Source organism: Ictalurus furcatus, chromosome 18 (assembly GCF_023375685.1).
Source record: "Ictalurus furcatus strain D&B chromosome 18, Billie_1.0, whole genome shotgun sequence".
NCBI lineage: Eukaryota > Metazoa > Chordata > Actinopteri > Siluriformes > Ictaluridae > Ictalurus > Ictalurus furcatus.
In genome coordinates this window covers 6,909,832-6,929,899 of record NC_071272.1, presented here as the reverse complement: position 1 = coordinate 6,929,899, position 20,068 = coordinate 6,909,832, and the positions used below count along the sequence as shown (strand labels likewise).

The 20,068-nt window shown below is 40.6% G+C and overlaps 2 protein-coding genes and 1 long non-coding RNA gene across 6 annotated transcripts in view; 1 reads left to right on the top strand and 2 right to left on the bottom strand.

Moving 5' to 3' along the window:
* Positions 1-232: 232 nt before the first annotated feature.
* LOC128622811 (uncharacterized) lies at positions 233-1,812 on the bottom strand. The gene is made up of 3 exons (XR_008388449.1): positions 894-1,812; positions 699-755; positions 233-582 (listed from the first exon to the last, which is right to left on the bottom strand). It is a non-coding gene; the product is annotated as an uncharacterized LOC128622811 (long non-coding RNA).
* A 6,807-nt stretch (positions 1,813-8,619) lies between these two features.
* On the top strand, positions 8,620-17,893 carry LOC128622029 (3-hydroxy-3-methylglutaryl-coenzyme A reductase). 3 transcript variants are annotated; one of them, XM_053648205.1, is made up of 20 exons: positions 8,620-8,803; positions 9,575-9,768; positions 9,937-10,048; positions 10,139-10,226; positions 10,322-10,406; positions 10,693-10,798; positions 10,938-11,044; positions 11,321-11,440; positions 11,570-11,694; positions 12,258-12,478; positions 12,563-12,708; positions 12,849-13,043; positions 13,170-13,328; positions 13,488-13,645; positions 13,840-13,945; positions 14,148-14,318; positions 14,461-14,601; positions 14,737-14,895; positions 15,100-15,254; positions 15,355-17,893. In XM_053648205.1, the coding sequence occupies exons 2-20, from the start codon at positions 9,601-9,603 to the stop codon at positions 15,407-15,409; spliced, it is 2,577 nt and encodes an 858-aa protein (XP_053504180.1). In that variant the 5' UTR covers positions 8,620-8,803; positions 9,575-9,600; the 3' UTR covers positions 15,410-17,893. The 3 variants fall into 3 exon arrangements, with proteins under 3 accessions (XP_053504180.1, XP_053504179.1, XP_053504181.1); XM_053648204.1 differs by having other exon boundaries at positions 8,621-8,830; XM_053648206.1 differs by lacking the exon at positions 8,620-8,803 and adding an exon at positions 8,850-9,162.
* LOC128622030 (ceramide transfer protein) overlaps positions 16,916-20,068 on the bottom strand; it is a 42,712-nt gene continuing 39,559 nt past the window's right edge. For both annotated transcript variants that reach the window (XM_053648207.1, XM_053648208.1), the window contains one exon: positions 16,916-19,448. The gene's annotated coding sequence lies outside the window, so the exon portion shown is untranslated. The remainder of the gene's footprint in view (positions 19,449-20,068) is intronic.

The following is a 20,068-nucleotide window of genomic DNA, read 5'->3' as shown; positions in this document are numbered from 1 at the left end:
ATAAGGCCCCACACAGACCACAGGGAGAGTGCCCCCTGCTAGCCTCACTAATACCACTTCCAGCAGCAACCTTAGTTTTCCCCAGGAGTTCTCCCATCCAGGTACTGGCCAGTCTCAACCCTGCTTTGCTTCAGTGGGAAACCAAGCAAGAACTGCAGGATATGGCTCTGGCTGTCCATTTTATGTTATGTTATGTTATTTTTTTCCGATTTGTAGCTCAAATGCACAGAGGTTGAAAATGACCTTATTCTGAGCACTAATTTCCCACTTCTGAGGTAAGTCGAATGCAGCATAATCAACATCAGCTATCCTTATCAACAATGTTTCCCTGATGGTAGCTTGTGCAGAATGCGTGATTGAATGAATGGTCACTATGTCTGGAGGATTTAAAGATCTGGCAGGTTAGTGCTGAAACATTCCTATCCAATATTCCTAAAACATTCCTAATGTTAAAAGCTATGTGTCAAATTGCATATTATGGTTGGTTGGTGGAGATTCTTACGTCGCTTTTTGTCTGGTGCAGAGCCCTGAATCAGTTTGAAACCTCTGTTCTGCCGTTTCTGGATAAAAAGTTCATTTAATCTGCATTCACACACATGGAATAATGTGATATTAGTGTACATAAATAATGTTACAGCCATCCTGCATCTATATCTCCATTGCAAATCTCTGGTGTATGTGAAAATACAGATACTCACTAAATTTCTTTCAGGTCATCTAATGGTCATCTAGAGGCTTGTTCTTATTTTCTGGCACTACATACAAAGAAACAAATTACAAAAAACAAACTGGTTAAACTCCTTTCATTACATTTCATTCACACAAGTTTTAATACAGCTGTCAAAATGTCATTCTCTAAATCGATCATAAACGTTGATCTTTAAGGCACTTACTGAGTGGTTGTGCAATCTCTTTGCTGTTGCGCCGTACAGGATTCAAGTGTTTTGCTTCACTTCCTTGTAATTCATACAGCTCCTTTCTTAATTGTTTCTCACTACACCAAACTCTGTCCAAATCCTTCTGTAACAAACTCTCGCGATGTCTGGATGCTTCCACCTTCTTCCTCAAATCTCTCACAGTTTTTCTGAGTGTCTCAAGTTCTGTCTTTAACATGTCCTCCCTCAGACGTTGTTCTGTCTTCAGTTCTTCCAGTTCTCTTTTTAATTCGTTTTCCTTGTACACCCGAGCCCTTTCCCAGGGTTCAAAATACATCTTCATGAGGTTTTCGTATGAGTGCTGAATAAAAAATCTGCTTTTTTTCCTCCGTGTCATTCCCTCGACTCTTCTGAAAAGCTCCTGGACATTGTCATCACTGTTCTCCAAAAAGTAATATCGTGCTCCACACATCTTCACACAGCGGTTCTTTAGGGCATCCTTTGGATTTTCCCATTCACGTCCTTACACAAATAATACCATGGTGTACTCTAAAGCCTCAGCTCCAAACATGTAGGTTATCGCTTTTAAAAGATGATGTTCTTTCCCAGTAGTATGTCCAGCTCGCATCACTAGCAGGAAGGCGTGAGGGCCAGGAAACGTTAGTGATGTACAGTTTTGAACCTCGTCTCTGATAGACTCGACTCCGTTTGAGAAAAACCAATATGAGGCCAAGTGGTTCATCCAGTAGGAAGGAGCCACAGATACAGAGACCTGCCTTCCATCAACATGTCCGTCTCTAACGTTGCCTTTCTTTGGATTGCTTGTTTCCTTCCTATTATCAGACCTGAGTATAACGTCAGCTGCGTAACTGTTATCAGCACAATCACCACCCAGCAAAATGAGCCGAAGTGCTGGTTTGGGTTCCTCAGACAAAGAGACAAGTGAAGACACATCGACTGTAAGGAAAAGGAACAGCTTCAAAAAAGGAATAAATATTAATTTATTAACTATAAACTAGCTAATAAACTATATTAGTTATTATCTATAATCTCTTAACAAATTACTTACAATCTGGGTGAAATGTGTCTGTGAAAATAAACAAAGAAATGAGTAGTAAGTTTTCTAAAAACATTATGCTGTTAAGTAACACAAGGTGATTTTATAGACTTTATAGTGTTGACTTACATAATTCAGTTGCTTCTGTGTCTTCTGTAAAACAACCTAAATGTATTTTTACACATTAACTTGATATTAGATTAAAGCAATTATTTGTTTTGCTTACTATATTTACTCATACAGTAGGTTCTCAGCCTTGGGCCAAGATCCTACACGAATGGGGTTGCAGGAGATTTTTACCAACCATAATTTATAATGCAGTTCTGTGCATATGAACTTGATTTATGTCATATTTAATAACAATTAAAACTCTCCAATTATCATTTGAAAAAAAACATTACACTTCATTGAATTTGTAGCTCCTCTTAAGCCCAGGTTGCACCATAACACAGAAGTGCTGCATGCAACAAAGCAGCTAGTTAAAATAAAAAAATATGCATATCTTTGCAAGGCACAACTGGGGTTTCTAGACATGAACACTTTCAAAATTCAGTATTCATGCTATTTTGCACTGAATGCCCATAATCTAACCCAGTGCTTCTTAAAGTGTGGACTTGGGACTCCCAGGGGTCTGTGACGAATGACCATGGGGTCCTGGAAGTTACATTTACTAAACCAGTGCATGAAAGCACCGAAATGAATGCTCTACACCCTGCACACAGGCTGCAATGCTTTTGGTGTAAAATGCTCTTTAACGTTCATGAAAATATGACATGAAATTCACTACATAAACAGACAACCCACACCACTTGCTAGCACTTATTTCAGGGGTATTCCATTAGAAATTATTGGAGGGTGTGGGTCATGAAACTTTGAAAACTGACTCTTGACTGGGAAAAAAAGTTTGAGATCCCTTGTACTATAACAAGGAAATGAAACAACCTTTAAACATTTAGTCATAATTATTTACAATAAAAACAAAATACAACGAACATATAAACCTTATTTACTATAATACTCTTCATATTTATGGTACACCATTACAGTAAGAATAAAAGGCACCCTAGTCCTGTCATGGACTAGTCCAGTTATAAAATAATACATGATTTAAAAAAAAAACATAGAGACACCTCATGTCTCTTTAAGTACATTTAAGTATAATAACTGTGTTTGCTAGTCATATTAGAAAGTTAACTTAAATAAAATATGATACCCTGTACCCTACTCATATTACAGTCCTACAATGAAAATTGATTGTGCTGTTGTTAGAATCTAACTAGAACTAAAAAGCAAAAAGGAAATAACAAAATGGCATCTGGGCAAAAGGAAAAGCTAAAGGAAAGAAAATCACAGGATGCCAATTTGTTCGATTTATTTATGAAATAATATTAAATATCAGTGCCAAAATAAAATATTAGATGTTAAGCTCAGGTGTAGAATTGATATAGAACGTTATTAATCAAGATACGAGTTAGAAACAGTAAAAGTAGGTAGAGTCCTACCTGCACCGTACCTGTTTGTGTTCTGCTCGCCATTTCTTCAGGCTCCTTTTCACAATGTTTAAGCAATATAATTGTCTTCAGTATACATTAAAATAACCTGCAATAGGGTCTGACTACGTTCAGCACAACATAATGTTTAGTTTGTTGGTTTTTGAGCGTCTTCTGTGTTTTTCAGGGAGATGTACAACGGGTTATAACAGGAAATGAATTGCCTAGTTCTTACGAATGGTGTATTGTTCAACAATGAGTGGACATTGACCTGAAGCTGAAGCTATAGAGGCAATGTTATTACTTAAACGTGGTTTATATGTTACTTGAATTACATGACAATATAATTGTCTAACATTATGTAGGCTACTGTTCTGAAAGTGTTTAATCTTATCTGAGATTTATTTCAGAAGCACAAGAAGACAGCAAATTTTAGTTCAACCTTAATTACATTATGTTTTGTGACTTAATATTCCTAAGATGTACATTTTGTATTTTTTATTTATTTATTTTTATTTCTGTGTAATACAGGAGTTTAAATATGAATCATTTGGGATTTTTTTTTTTTTTTTTTACAGTAAATGCAACCCAGAATGACAGTAGTATTACAGGTATAAAAAGTGTACAAATTCCACCTTACAAGACAAGAAGGGTTACAAATTAAGGTTAAAATAAATGTAAATAACTGAATAATTAAAATGTTTATCAGTTTCTTGAACTACATAAATTTTGGTTTAATTCTTACATTTTCATTTTCTTTTAATTCCACATTTGTTCCTGAAATCATCCTAAGAATATATTTAGCTTCATGTCAAACCTTTTGAAGGTATGAAGAACTATAGAAACAAACCTCACACACTAAAATATCCTCTTGCAAATATATTATTATTATTATTATTATTATTGTTATTATTAAAACTGTTATTTTAAAGCAAAAAGTAAGCCTACACATGCTGTACTTTGTACTTGTAATGTAGCTGCGGGGGGGGGGGGGGTTAATGTAGAGTTGATATTACTTTTTCTACCATCTATAGCAAATAACGGTTTAATAGTTTTGTACAAATATCAGGATGCACAGTCAGACCAGACTGTTTTGTTAGAGGTTTTTTTCTCCAAAGCATCGTTTCAGTTAATAAAAATACTAACCCGTTAGTGGAAAAAAGGTAAAAATGGTTGCATTCACTATTGCCAAATGCAGTTCATCAATCTGCACAATTGCTATGCAAAAATTAAGACCTCTACATTTTATTTTTACTCCTTTCACATTCGACCGGTGTGTGGAGCTTGTCTAAACACGGTTATGTGTCTAGGACTTAAAGCATCAGTCTTAAATATAACGCTGCACTGACCCCAAGTTCAAAGGGCTTTAATTCAGGACTGCAGCATGAAAGGTATTGGATACAAATTTTTACTGATTTTCTTCCTTTTATGTTAAACTGCTTTATTCACTGAAGGAAACTCTCTTATATCATGTACTCTCTTATATCATGTGTTCACTTAATTACCTCTTCTGATAAGTTGATCAACTGCCATTATTTTTTATAGCTGACATGTATTTTCATACCTTGAGAGACTTATTTTTGTGGTATGACTGTGTGCGTAGCCTTGCACAAGTAGAAACTTCCCACGCACTGATGTTTATTTATGTGTATAAATACTCCTGTTCTGCACAAATAAACTTGGATGTCTCTGTGAACAGCATGTGTCAGTGTGTGTTCATTCAGACTCTCCAGGCCTGAACACTCTGCGGTCAACCACACTTTCTCGCTCATAGCACAGAACTAAGAGTTAAGAGAAATAAAGGCTGAAGGCTGACGGAGGACGACTGAAGGATTTAACCTGAGATACTTTTTATCCAACAATCACCTATTTCAATTAGATTTAAAAGCACTCATCATTTAATCTGCTTGACTTTGCCCTCATTACTCTTCGGTTTCATGTTTGGACAGAGGTTTAAGAGTTTGCAGAGAACACTAGCATGTTAGTCTGGGCATTTATGCTCTCATGGTTTTGTTCTCTGCATCTGAAATTGTGCCACATTCCTTTATTCCTACTAACAGCCTGGTGTGCCAACTAGAGTAAGCAGCTTGTGCAATAACTTAGTGTAGGATTTAATTAGTGCACTAGATGTTCAGACAGGAGCACAAAATGATAGTCACTACTCATAATATTCACTAGTGAATCAGGCCTGTGTATGTTGTATGTGCATTTCCAAATCTAGTCTTTTTTTCTAATCCATGTAGGATAGCCTTCTCAGGTTTTGACCCTGTTTTGATTTTGTCTGTGTTTGAAAAACAGTCATGGACTACAATTGCTATAGTCAGGTTTAACCAGTAAACATATTGATATCCAGCATCTGTACATTATGTCACATTTCGAGGTTGAGGTGGAAGCAATTGCAGATATTGAACGTTTTATTAAACAAACAACAAAACAAAGACACTAAGACAACTTGGCAAAATACTGTGGCAAGAAACAAAACAGAGTAACATAGAACACAGTAGTCTAAGACAATCGTAAGACAGAGAAGCAGTGCAAACAATGGCTATATATAAGTGTGCTCGTTAACAGAAATGTGATTCAGGTGCAGGTGGTCATGTGACATGTAGTACAGTGCAGTGGCCGATGGGAACTGAAGTCCAGAGTTACCTCCTTGATATATGACACATTACATGGTATCCCAAAAGAGACCCCTGTTGATCAGGGTACATAATTTGTCATGTAAACTATTCAAACCTTACAAATGACTTACAAAACTACTCACCAAGGGCCCTTCGAGGTCACACTTTGGGTCGAGGAAGTCGACTATAAGGTTTTGTGAACAGACAGAGGAAACAGAGGACTGAATACTTCAACCTCCTCAAACAGTGGACAGAAACGCAAAGAAAAAAGACAGAAAACCGCAACAGAAATGCATTGGGACTGGAGTGTTCATAAACACCAAATCCCACTCCAATCCTGTTTGAAGACCATGTCTCACCATCCCAAACAGTTGCAAGTCAAATGTTTGGATGGGGTTTAGATGCTTCTCGGCTCTCATCAGTCTGGGTATGGATTCCATAGAGTAATCCTGTTTGCTTGTAATTTGAGCCCTGCTATGGATTCTGGTGATTTCCGAATTTGACCCAAATTAACTAATTTAATGCTTAATTTAACTTAACATTACAATCATCTTTGTCTTAAACTCCCATAAGCCAGAACCAAACAAATACATTTTTCAGTCAAATACAATAAGGCAATATTGTAAAGCTTTTTTTTTTTTTTTTTTTAATATATACCTTAAACACACATCACAATACCATGTTTTATAAATAAAGCATTGTAAAAAAATACAAATAAAACACAATTTCACTTTGTCATGTTACATAGAATAAATCCATAAACAAACGTGAAAAATATGTTAAAAAATAAAGTTGGACTTGGTCTTGATTGTAGCACCAGGTTTCCACTTGGGCAATCTGAAATAAATAAATCTAAATGGAAAAAAAAAACATAAATAAAACTAAATGTACTTAAGAACATTTTCTACTAATAATGCTGCCTTCAAATCTGGTGAAGAATGCAGTGTCATCAGGTCGAAACCTGAAACAAAGCTTCTTCATTTGTACTGTTACAAACAGCAGATTGGTGTTGAAAATCATTTGGGTCGACTCTCAACTATATGCATGTTATCATGTTGTATATTTATACTGTAGTATTACACGTCATTGGGAAATTGTGCAGCACAGTGTGACAGCTAATCACACACCTTTCAAAAGCATCAGAAGCCACATGTCAAATCGCGTGGTATGAGATTACTCATGTGGTAAAAGTTACTAATCTTGAAGAACAATAATATTTACATTTATGGCATTTGACAGATTAAAACTGCAGTATCGAACTTTTTCTTTGGTAATAAAAATTAACAAAAATCAATTATTGAGCAAGTAGGCTATGTAAAACTTCACTGTTCAAAACTGTCTCCTTACCTTACCCCAATGGTAAGCTTATAATAATGATTTATAATAATGATTTTAGCTGTCGGGACAGATTTTGTGGGAAAAGTCTGTTGGATGTCATTTGCGTGGCCTTTGATGTCACAGTGTCTTTGCCTGGTTATGTCAAGTCCGTAAACAGAAAGAAGAAGAGCCGGCTACTGTATCTTGCAGTTGCTTAGAATTTAAACTTGTCATCTTGATGCCTGCTTTAATCTGGATCTTTCTAAACTCAATCATCGTTGACATCTGGGGAAATCAGCTGTTGTCAAAACCAAGAAGCCCAGAACTGGGGAGAGCCTGCAGTCAAAAAGGGAAAGCAACAGAGTCAGTGCTAAAACGAGAATAAATATCGGCATGGCTTTTGAGAGTTGGCGAAAACTCAAAGATCTGAAGGGATTGAAGACTGATGCAGAGATGGCTTTTTTTTCTGTTGAACAGGTCAGACATTTCAGTAACTCAATAGGTAAGTAGCTAGCTAACATTAGCACGCTTGTTCACTTGATTCAGCTAGGAATCGATTTTCCTATGTTGTTTTTTTTTGGTTGTTGTTTTTGTTTATCATTTTGCTATGGTCAATGTGGTAAATTGCACTTATTTCTCTCTGCTAGCTATGAGAGAGAGAATAACTCACCACTACTCCAAGAAAACCGTATTTACCGCCACATCCGTTGACAAGTACTGGAGTTAATATACAACACATACAAACACCTCAAACCATCAGATTCATCCACGTAGAGGAGCAGTACCGAAGGGCAACACACGTTAACAAACAAACAAACAAACAAACAAACTCCGCAAGTAAATTGCAGTTTTATGTTTCAAACAGAGATGGCGATAGGGAGGCAAAAGGTATTGCAACTTTAATGTAGAGAGGTACTGCAACTTTAATAGGTAAAAGTCACTTTTAAGAAGGTTTGTAAGCTACATGAGTTTTTTTTTTTCTTTCCAGAAATGACCCAGATTGGGAAATGTATGTGTTTATAATAAACCTGTCTAGAATAGTACATGTATAATCAATTTGAAAAACAGTGCTTTGTTCACTCTATTGTGGGAATCACATCATGCTATTAGGCCAAATAAGGGATAGTACACTTGCAGTATAATTTGACACTTTGTGTTTTCAATATTATTACGGAGATTTGCTTTAAAGAGAGAGAGAGAGAGAGAGAGAGAGAGAGAGAGAGAGAGAGAGAGAGATTTTCTAATTTCTGTTTGATGCAAGAGGTAATTCGGATATCCTGGAAATATAATTATTCCGCTATAGTTAGCCACGCCTTCAAGCACGTGACGCAGTCATGCTACGTGACGTCAGTTAGGTGGGCGTGTCCTCGTCGCTTTGGTTGACTCATGGACGCCATGATTGAGGGAGGATTACATCAGTAGCCCTTCAAGTCCATGTACACGGTCTGTAAAACGGCTTAACAAATGAAGGTGGGCTATTTTATTACGCGCTGCTTCTTAAATCACACGTTTTGTTTGTTAATGTTATGATTTTACCGAATCAATTCTTTTGACCTTGGATAAATTTGGATTCCGGAAGTGTATTTACAGCTGCTCCCTAGCTAGCTAACAAGTGACTTGCGGATGTGTTTTTCCTACCTGTATTCCGCTTTGTGTAATATGATTGGTTGCTAGTGTATAGTCACATGCCGTCTGCCAATCGGTTGATTCAGATTTGGAAGGTGTAGCCAATCATGGGTGAGAAGGCGGGGTTTGTTGGATTACGGGTGAGGAATAGCTAGCTATCCTGGTTTGACATATAGGTATATGACATTACTTATCATAAATACTATTTGAGGATATGTTATTTTAGGTAAACATTTAATTAAGCGTTAATAACGTATCACTCCTTCTTGTAGCTAATATGACAATCTATTTAATTATGTTTTATTAGGTGTTTACATAAAGAAATAGCACAGTTAGGCGCATTATATACATCACATTGACTTAATTCTTTATTCTAAAGACTCATCTAGCTATAGATGTTAAAAAAAAACATCTTTTTTGAAGAGATAAAAACAATAAAGCGTAAAAACTTGAATAAAGCCGCAGCATGATTTGATTTCAGTAAAATCTTATCTGTAGTCTACGTGAGCATCAGTTCACCTCAGTTTTCTTCCCTGTTCCCTTCTGTGTGTTGTTGTTGACGATCAGTTTTTGTTTCTCTGTCGCCAGGTGACCTGTTGAGCCCCATTACCGTGATGATGCTGACCAGCCTTTTCAGGTTGCATGGCCTGTTCGTGGCCTCTCACCCCTTGGAGGTGATTGTGGGAACGATTGCTGTGACCATCTGCCTCATGTCCATGAACGCCATCGCTCTCGGCGACCAGCTCTGTGACTGGAAGTACCAGTGCCCTAAAGCGCAAGAGGTACGGTACGGTGGCCTGAAGGGCGCACACACACACACACACACAATACAAGCCAACGTTTTTTAAAAGGTTGATTTATGATTTTAGTCCAAACAGGCTTCAGATGCCTCCTTCAGTGTTCTGTTCAGGTAACTCAGTAAGTAATCAAACTTCCTTATGCTTTTCCAGAAAATCCTAAGCAGCGACATCATCATCTTAACGCTCACCAGGTGCACGGCCATCATCTACATCTACGTGCAGTTCAAAAACCTGAGGCAGCTCGGCTCCAAGTACATGCTCGGTACGCTTCGACTTTCCTACGGATGCTTTCACCGGTAAATTCATATGCATCTCACTTACCTGGTTATGTATACCTTTGTGTATATCGCAGGCATCGCCGGACTCTTCACTGTGTTCTCCAGCCTCGTCTTCAGCATCGTGGTCATTCATTTCCTCGGCAAAGAGCTCACAGGCCTCAAGTAAGTCACGCGGTGCTGTTTTATTTCCTCGCTGTGTTGATTTAAGAATTTGAAACCCCCGGAATAATAACACACGATTTATTCCCCCCGTACAGCGAAGCGCTGCCTTTCTTCCTGTTGCTGATCGACCTGTCTAAAGCCTGCACGCTGGCCAAGTTCGCTCTCAGCTCAAACTCTCAGGTAACCTCGCAGATAACCAAGACCTTGTTTATCATCACCTAGTACATGTCATTTTTCATTAAATAATAATAAAAAAATGCTTTGGTATAGTAAGAGGAAGAAAACACTTCAGGACCTGCTGTTATTGGAAAAGAACATAAATGGGTAACAGTAACTCTGCTTCATCACCACACCATCATTGATTATTTTCCTCTAACAGCACATCCCACACAAAGTGTTTTATTCCTTACTTAAAGATGTTGCGTAATGTACTTCTCTGAATGAGTAGCTGTTGTTGAACCTGCAGGAGGAGGTGAGGGAGAACATCGCACAGGGCATGGCCATCCTGGGACCGACCTTCACCCTGGACGCCGTGGTGGAGTGCCTGGTAATCGGAGTAGGAACCATGTCTGGTAAGATCTAATGAACATCCGTAACGGTAGCGAAGGTGTTGGGTAAAATTGCACATTAATGTCATAGCACTCGGTAAGACGCGGCTCTCAAAAACGACTTCCTGTGTGTGTGTGTGTGTGTGGGTGTGTGTGAGAGCAGGTGTGCGGCAGCTGGAGCTGGTGTGCTGTTTTGGCTGCATATCCGTCCTGGCTAACTACTTCGTCTTCATGACCTTCTTCCCTGCCTGTGTCTCTCTGGTGTTGGAGGTGAGAATCAGAAACCTTTTGAATCTTGTAGACGGCACGCTAGGACTTTGTGCCTTGGACAGTCGCAGATCCAGAAATGCAAAAGAAAAAAAAAGTTTTCAGTTTAGGAAAATAAATGAGTGGTTACTTAAGAGTTGAGTAGTTTGTGTGTGTGTGTGTGTGTGTGTGTGTGTGTGTGAGAGAGAGAGAGAGAGAGAGAGAGAGGGAGAGATTGAGAAGTGTGAGCATGGGTACCGTGTGTGAGTGAGACTGTTTGACTTGTTTTCTCTGTTGCAGCTTTCGAGAGAGAGCAGAGAGGGGCGGCCCATCTGGCAGCTGAGTCACTTTGCTCATGTCCTGAAGGAAGAAGAGGACAACAAGCCCAACCCTGTCACACAGCGTGTCAAATTAATCATGGTAAGCAAGGTCACACGGGAACACACCAGAAATTGTAAAAACAAACAAAATTTGTGTATTGGCTGTAGGAGTGATCATTGTGTAACTGTGTGTGTGTGTGTGTGTGTGTGTGTGCGTGCGTGTGTGCAGTCTCTGGTGCTGGCGCTGGTTCATGCACACACACGCCTGCTGGCCGAGTCTCCTTCCAGCAACTCCTCCGGCTCTGCTGTGGGTCTGCACAGCCCCAACATGGACGCTCACACACCCATGACCAGGTAGAGGTCTGCCTTTCATCTTGTCCTGATTATTATTATTATTATTATTATTATTATCATTATAATATCTGGCATTTAATTAGGATCAGTGGCATTTCTCACTTTGTCTGTCTGTCTCTCTCTCTCCTTGTGTGTGTGTCTCTCTCTCCCTTTCCTTGTGTGTGTGTGTCTCTCCCTCTCCTTGTGTGTGTCTCTCTCCCCTTGTGTGTCTCTTTCTCTGTCTGTCTCTCTCCTTGTGTGTGTCTCTCTCTCTCTTTCCTTGTGTGTGTGTGTGTCTCTCTCCCTCTCCTTGTGTGTCTCTTTGTCTGTCTGTCTGTCTGTCTCTCTCTCTCCGTGTGTGTGTGTGTGTGTGTGTGTGTGTCTCTCTCTCTCTCTCTCTCTCTTTCCTTGTGTGTGTGTGTTTGTGTCTCTCTCTTTTCCTCTCCTTGTGTGTCTCTCTCCCCTTGTGTGTCTCTTTCTCTGTCTGTGTCTCTCTTTCTCTGTCTGTGTCTCTCTCTCTCTGTGTGTGTCTGTGTGTCTCTCTCTCTCTCTCTCTCTCTCTCTCTCTCTCTCTCTCTCTGTAGTTTGGACATGGAGCAGGTCATCACTCTGTCTCTGGCTCTGCTGCTGGCTGTGAAGTACGTCTTCTTCGAGCAGGCGGAGACCGAATCCTCCCTGTCAATCAAAACCCCGCAGACCTTCCTGTCCAATAGGAGAGCAGGAGAGGAGTGCTGTAGGAGGGATGTAGCTTTACCCAGAAACCCCAACGGGAGACCACCTACGCTTTCCGCTACAGACACGAGAGGTAAACTAACTGCAACTTCTTTCTTTCTTGTAGATAATCAGAGTTTGTGTTTGAGTGCCATCTTTCTCTTTTTGTTCTCGTTAGATGAAGTGCCTCAGCAGCAGTCGTGTCCTTCTGCTCAGAGACGTGCAGCAGAGGAAGAGTCAGAGGAGAGAGAAACACAAATCCCTCAAACTTCAGTCCAACCTCGTCCTCTAAACGAGTGCCTGAGTGTCCTCAGAGACCCGCAGGTACAACACCAAACACATTCGCAAACGGTTTCAATTCACCAGTGAATCAGAAAAAAATAATGAAAAGAAATGACAAAACAACTGAATTATATCTGTAATAAAATCATGGTGTGTGTGTGTGTGTGTGTGTGTGTGTGTAGCAAGGCCCACGTTGCCTGAGTGATGCTGAGGTGATGGCATTAGTGGAGAACAAGAGCATTCTGGGATACCGCCTGGAGGCGGAGCTGGAGACTCCAGAGAGGGGCGTGGCTATACGTAGGGAGATGTTGGCATGTAAGTTGCCCTGCCCCTCAGCCCTGGAGAACCTCCCCTACACAGACTACGACTACTCCAAGGTGCAGAGTCAGCTGCTTTTATTCTTTAGTTCCCCAAACCAAGCTGTTTACTTGTTTGATGTATATTGGTTGTTGTTTAAGCCAGAGCTGGAAAATACAGTAAATCTCTCGTTTTCTAATCTTCAGGTAATGGGCACAAACTGTGAGAATGTGATTGGCTATGTGCCTGTGCCAGTGGGCGTGGCTGGACCTTTGCTGTTGGACGGGAAGGAGTTTTACATTCCTATAGCGACAACGGAGGGGTGTTTGGTAGCCAGCACCAACCGAGGCTGCAGGGCCATCACTGTGAGTCTTTCCCTTTCTGTACATTTATTTCTTTTTTTCTTCCTTCCATCCATTTTTAAGGAGTTTTTATCACTCTCTTGCTTACAGTCTCTACATTTCTTTCTTCTATTATGTAATGTTATATATTCGCTCTCTCATTCTCTCTCGTGCTCACTGTAGCTCTCAGGTGGAGCGAGTGCCCGTGTCCTGGCTGATGGTATGACTCGGGGTCCAGTTGTTCAGCTGCCGTCAGTGTGTAAAGCTGCAGAAGTGAAATCCTGGCTGGAGAGTCCTGACGGCTTCAGTGTGCTTAAACACGCTTTCGACAGAATGAGCAGGTCAGAGACCAACGCGCTCAGGAGAGAACTGCACAGTGCACTGACACTTACTGTATCTAATCCAGTATCCCCTCCAGTACCTCCTACTGTGTCTCCTCATGTACCTCCTCCACTGTCTCCTCCAGTGTCTCTTCCTATACCTCCTTCAGTATCTCCTCCTGTATCCCCTTCAGCGTCTCCTACTTGCTTTGCAGGTTTGCTCGGCTTGACCGGTTGCAGGTTTGTCTGGCTGGCAGGAACCTCTACATCCGCTTCCAGTCTCAGACCGGTGACGCCATGGGCATGAACATGCTGTCTAAGGTGTGTGTGTGTCTGTCTGTCTGTCTGTCTGTTTCTGTGTGTGTGTGTGTGTGTGTGTGTGTGTGTGTGTGTGTGTGTGTTCATAATCCTTGTGGGTGTGTCTGTACATCGGTCTGTGTAATAACATCTACACAGTAATAACCTGTGTGTGTGTGTGTGTGTGTGTGTGTGTGTGTGTGTGTGTGTGTGTGTGTGTGTGTAGGGTACAGAACAGGCGTTATGCAGGCTGCAAGAACAGTTTCCCGAGCTGCGCGTGTTAGCCGTCAGTGGAAACTTCTGCACCGACAAAAAACCCGCAGCCGTCAACTGGATCCACGGCCGCGGAAAATCCACGGTGTGCGAGGCCACGATCCCGGCTAAAGTGGTGCGAGAGGTAAACACACGGAGTTAAACGCGGATAGTAACAATCACCGGCTAATCACACCACAGCAGTGCCGATTTCTCCAATCTGTTCCCGAAGGTGTTTTCTGTAACAGCAGCTCTGATGTTTCGTGTGGCTCTGTGGCTCCCTCTAGGTGCTGAAGACGAGCACCGCGGCTCTGGTGGAGCTGAACATCAGTAAAAACCTGGTGGGTTCCGCGATGGCCGGCAGTATAGGTGGCTTCAACGCGCAGGCCGCGAACATCGTAGCAGCGATTTACATTGCATGTGGACAGGTGCTATCTGAAAATCCAGAGGAATTCCCTGTTGTGGACTTTTGTGGATTTTATGATGACAGTGTGAAAGAACGCAGTCGCTAACTACTCTGTGTGTGTGTGTGTGTGTGTGTGTGTGTGTGTGTGTGTGTGTAGGACCCAGGTCAGACAGTAGGCAGCAGTAACTGTATCACTCTGATGGAGGCTGTTGGGCCAGATGGAGAGGATCTGTGTATTTCCTGTACGATGCCGTCTATAGAGCTGGGCACCGTTGGCGGGGGCACAAACTTACCACCACAGCAAGCCTGTCTGCAGGTTTAGTCGCCGTTTTGTCATTTTGAGCTCTTTGCCTTTTATGGAGATTTGTGGGTGTGGCTAAATGTGCTTGGTATCAGCTAAATATCTGGAAACACTACTTTTAGTAAAAGATTAATGTTAAAATGTTTGTATTTTGCTGCATAATGTAAATGCTAGCTAGTTATTAATTCCAAATAAAAATGTACGTGTGTGTGTGTGTAGATGCTGGGCGTACAGGGTACGAGTGCAGACCATCCCGGGGAGAACTCGCGCACTCTGGCGCAGGTTGTGTGTGCAGCGGTGATGGCAGGAGAGCTCTCGCTCATGTCTGCTCTCGCTGCTGGACACCTCGTCAAGAGTCACATGACTTTGAACAGGTACAGGTGTACACACACACACACTTTTTTGCTGTTATATGATCTAACCTGCATTCTGGTTTGTCTCTGTATGTAAGCGCGTTGCTTTTTCTTCCACCAGATCAAAAGTCAACCTTCCGGAAATGTCCAGATCGACGATGAAGGATCCTTCCTGATGGAGCATTCTGGGAAACGGGAGTCTACGATATAACGACGACTGCCGAAATCGACTCTCAGGACCTATTTTTTTTTTTATAAAAAAAAGAAAAACTGTCTTTAAAGTCAGCAGAAGGACGCTGATACAAGCGCAAGCAGAACATGGAGAAATAAATCCCTCTCAGATCCATGTTTAGGCTGCTGGAGCTGCTTTGCACTAGCGTTTGGACGATGATGAATGTCTATGCTCTAACAGTGTTGTGTATCGTGACTGGGTGAAGCGCTGTGACGGTATCGAGCGTCGCTATGTCGAGGCGGAGATCATGCACGAGAAGGCGGCCATTTTCTTTAATCGAGGTTTACTTGACAACGAAACGAAGGAAGACATTTAAAGCTGCGGTTAACTACGTGCCGTAGTAACATCACTACTACAAGCTTGTTCCTTGGTACACTAAATTCTGGACTGTCAGTGATGTCTGCTTTGTTTTGAACAGTGTGTGTGTGTAAGTTACAGCTCAGAGTGTAAAATTAAAGTGTGTAATACACTGGATCATAAACAAAATGGACTCGTGGCTGAATAAACAAACACGCTGAAACTAAACATAACAAGCAAGGAATCCATTTAAAAAAAATGCATTTACAGTTACATTTCTCAATGTGGAACGACCATGAAACTTCTAGCAGCTATAACGATATGTCGTTCTGTCACTCGCCACAAAGCAAAAAATAAATAAATAAGCAAACACACAGCGTTGTGGCCGATCCTGCAAATTAAAATATCACTAAAGCCATATTTCTCTCAGCTTCATAAACCTTATTGTTTTAAATATTTATACTAATTAATTTAAATTCACCATGGCTGTATTTTTGTTTTATAAAAACACCAAAAAATGTACAATAAATAACAGTGCTGGTATTAAGTTGTCATTAAATGCATATTTTTATTTCGATGAAATTCTTTTGGAGGAATTTATATTTAAAAAGAAAAAAACAAACCCCACCACATGCAATGATAGACCATTACCTGATTTGTGCACATCGATAATCTTCGGTTTCTTCTGCAAGAAGTTTTTTTTTTTCCCCATGGGAATGGATTCCAAAAAGATTGACATTAATACTGAAAAATGAATAAAAAAATCCCCCCCTTTTTTTATTTTGGCACACATCTTTAAGAGAAAATTCAAATGACCTTTATGTAAAAGCATAGTTCTGACGAGAAGCATCTTTAAGAAAGATAAGCTTGATATCTTATTTATGCCTCTTCGTGAACAACATGCACGTGTTATTGCATCACAAAATATCACAGCCTATCAGAATCCAATATGCAAATGAGGCCCAAACCACAGGGTTTCCAGGGAAATGGGGCGTAGTAAAAACATTTAAAAATGCACAATGGTAAATTTCATTATGGAATTAGTACACCACACACTGCAGTAAACAGTCTTTATCTTTATTTCTGTATAAACACGTGACACAAGTGCCGCATTTCCACTCTCCCCCCCCCCATTCATTCTGTCCAGACACTGTTAGTGTAACTATTTTATTTACAGACACATCTGCTTTATTCCCACTACGATACATTCAGTGCAAATGCAACAAATAAACTATACTGGGATTAGAAGGACATCTGACTCTTCAGCACGCACGCGCGCACACACACACACACACACACACACACACACACACACACACACACACACACAATTAACTGGGGTGCAAAACTCCACTCCTGACTGGCTGTTTCCTGTCGCAGCATCACCAACCCTCCAATCAGCTGTTAAATTAAATGCAATTACAAAAAGAGAGATATATTTTAACGTGTACAAGTGGATTGGATACGACATCGTGAACGATTCGATTGAACGGGTTTAAAACGTAACAGCCAAGGGGAATGGAGTGGAGCAGCTGTGTGTCGAGACGAGCTACTAAAAAGGGCCAATGTTTTCCTCAACATCCATCATGAGCAATCCTCCGCCTCTTAAAGAGCAAGCTTTATAGCGCAACTCTAAAATCAGGGTCGTGACTCAAGTGCTGTCCATATTAACAGTGTTCATTAGATCGCTGAAAACTTTACGCGAAAATGATGAGAAGGACAGGAACAGCAAATAGTCAACCGATTTTCACCTTTACGCTTATTTTCATCTTGCTGTCAGACGAAAAAACAAACAAAAAAAAAACAACAGGCGTTCCTCTCAAAATCGGAAAACGGCGAGCCTCATTTATCATACTGGAGACAAACGGATTTAGACGATTCGTAAATCGTTCGCAGGAGCATTTACACACAGGAAACGCAGCGTTCCTGAAAATCCATTCAGTCCCGTGCGTGTAAAATTACGTATAAGGGAGACTCACTAATATGAAACGATCGATTGGTTTCAAATCGCAGAATTGTTCGTTGCAATTTTATATACACGTGTTGCGAGTACGACGATTTTGGGAAACAATTTTGTGAACACCTTCCTTCAATTAGGACAAAAGTAATGGCACCCTTTTTTTTTTTTTTTTTTTTTAAAAAGGCAGAAACATTTGTTGTGTGTCTATAGTACTGAGCTGCGTTAGTGGACGATTTAGCGCATTTCACACTTTCGCTGCTTAGTCGCCATTTTGTTGTTTTCAGCTCTGTGTGAGATTTGTTGGCATCACTAAACCACCAGTAAACCAGATGTTCTGTGAATGTGCTTAAGAATATACATCAAGCTACGCAGAAAATGATCCAGCAGGAAATTTTAGTTCCGTTTTGCCGTCGAAAAAGACTCTGCTTTACTAAACGAGGCCCGATGTTTGATCAGTAATAATTCAGAAATGTAAAAAAAAAAAAAAAGTAATATCAGATCAGAATTATGGTGTAATCGCTGAAAGACGCTTGACATTTTTTTCTTTTTTAAAGTCCACTCTTTGTTTGGAGATCATATTTAGAAAAAGCATGAACCTCGCATCAGCAACACTCAGGTCATGTGATCAGACTGAGGCACTTCACTAACGATTTACACGCATGTCGGACACCTCGGATCGTCCCGACCGCGCGAACACACTCGCAAACAAGATCTGCCCTTCCTGTTTGCACACGCACACAAACACGCACTCGTCTCCGCCCGTCTCTAAGGCATGTGGAGTTGGATGAATCACGCAAAAACCATTGACTGACAGCAATCCCACACACTTAGAAATTATATACAAGTAATCAAGATGTAAAGCATTTCCTTGACGTATTAAAAAGATCCCACTTTCGTCTATCACTACTGAATCTTAATCGTGCTACAGTACGCCAGCGTCTCTCTGATGTACGCGAGTACAACTCAAAACAGATTTCAGATTTAAAGAGACAAAAAAATTAAGCAACAAAACTTCGGGGGGAAAAAACAATTCCTCTTCAGCACCAACAGGGCTTCATCAAAGAGATCGAGACCAAGAAGAAAAAAAAAAAAAAGAAAAAAAAAAAAAAGAAGGCAACGTTCATGGGTCATGTTGTAGGTCATAGGTCAATGACAGCCCTCTCAGCGTTCTTTTACAAACGTTCAGGATGGTGGAATGTCTGACCCAAGCGGGTTTTTTTTTTTCTATTTTAAATTAGCAGCAATGGGGCAGGGGGGATGGGGGGTTGTGAGCATTAAATTCTGGGATCAATGAAGTACAGCAAAAAACAAAAACAAAAAGAAAGACAAAAAGCGGAACTAAAACAGTCGTTCTTCTGCGTTTCGGCTCCGTTAAATAAAACTTTTTCTTTAAATCTGTCATACTTGCGTACGTACATATATCTTAATATATATTTCTCTGCTGAAAATACAGAACGAATGTTGAGATTTGGCAACGTGTCCTCTCAGACCGCTGAAGGGGTTAAAGCATTGGGACCGCTTAAAGCCTACAGGGCGTCTATAGTGTGGACCGCTGCAGGGAATCGTGGGTAATGTGGGTTGTTCCCAGTGGCAGCTGAGGGTCTGAACATTCAGGAGGAGGAAGTGGAGGTGGAGGAGGAGGATGACGAGGGTCTGCAGTGAAGAGGAACCTCCTCGGGGCCGCTGTAGCTGGGAGTGTAGAGAGAGGGCGCTGTACACTGACGATCTGCACACAACAAGACAACCTGTTACACACTGAATAAAGTCTACATCCATCTATCCATTTCATCATTCCATCCATCAATCCATGTATCTAGCAATCTATCTATCTAGACACATCATTTATCCATCCGTCTTTCAATTTATCCGTCATCCATTGATCATCTATCCAGCCATCTATCTATCAATCTATCTATTTTATCCATCATGCTTCCAAACATTTATATCTAACCATCCATCCATCCATTCTCTATTCAACCATATATTCAGCCACCCAGGTATTTAACCATCCATCTATCAGTCCACATACTATATCTACCAGTACATCTTATATATCAAGCTTCCAAACATCTATCCATCCATCCATCAAGCTCTCTCTTATCTATCAAGCTTCCAAACATCTATATCTAACCATTCATCCATCATCTATTCAGCCACCCAGGTATCTAAGCATCCATCCATCAGTCCACATACTGTTTCTACCTGCACATCTTATCTATCAAGCCAACCAGGCATCTATCCATTCACTCATCTATGCTGCCATCCCATTAATTTATCCATCAGTCCACATACTGTTTCTACATATACATCTCATGTATCAAACTTCTAACCATCCATCCATCTATC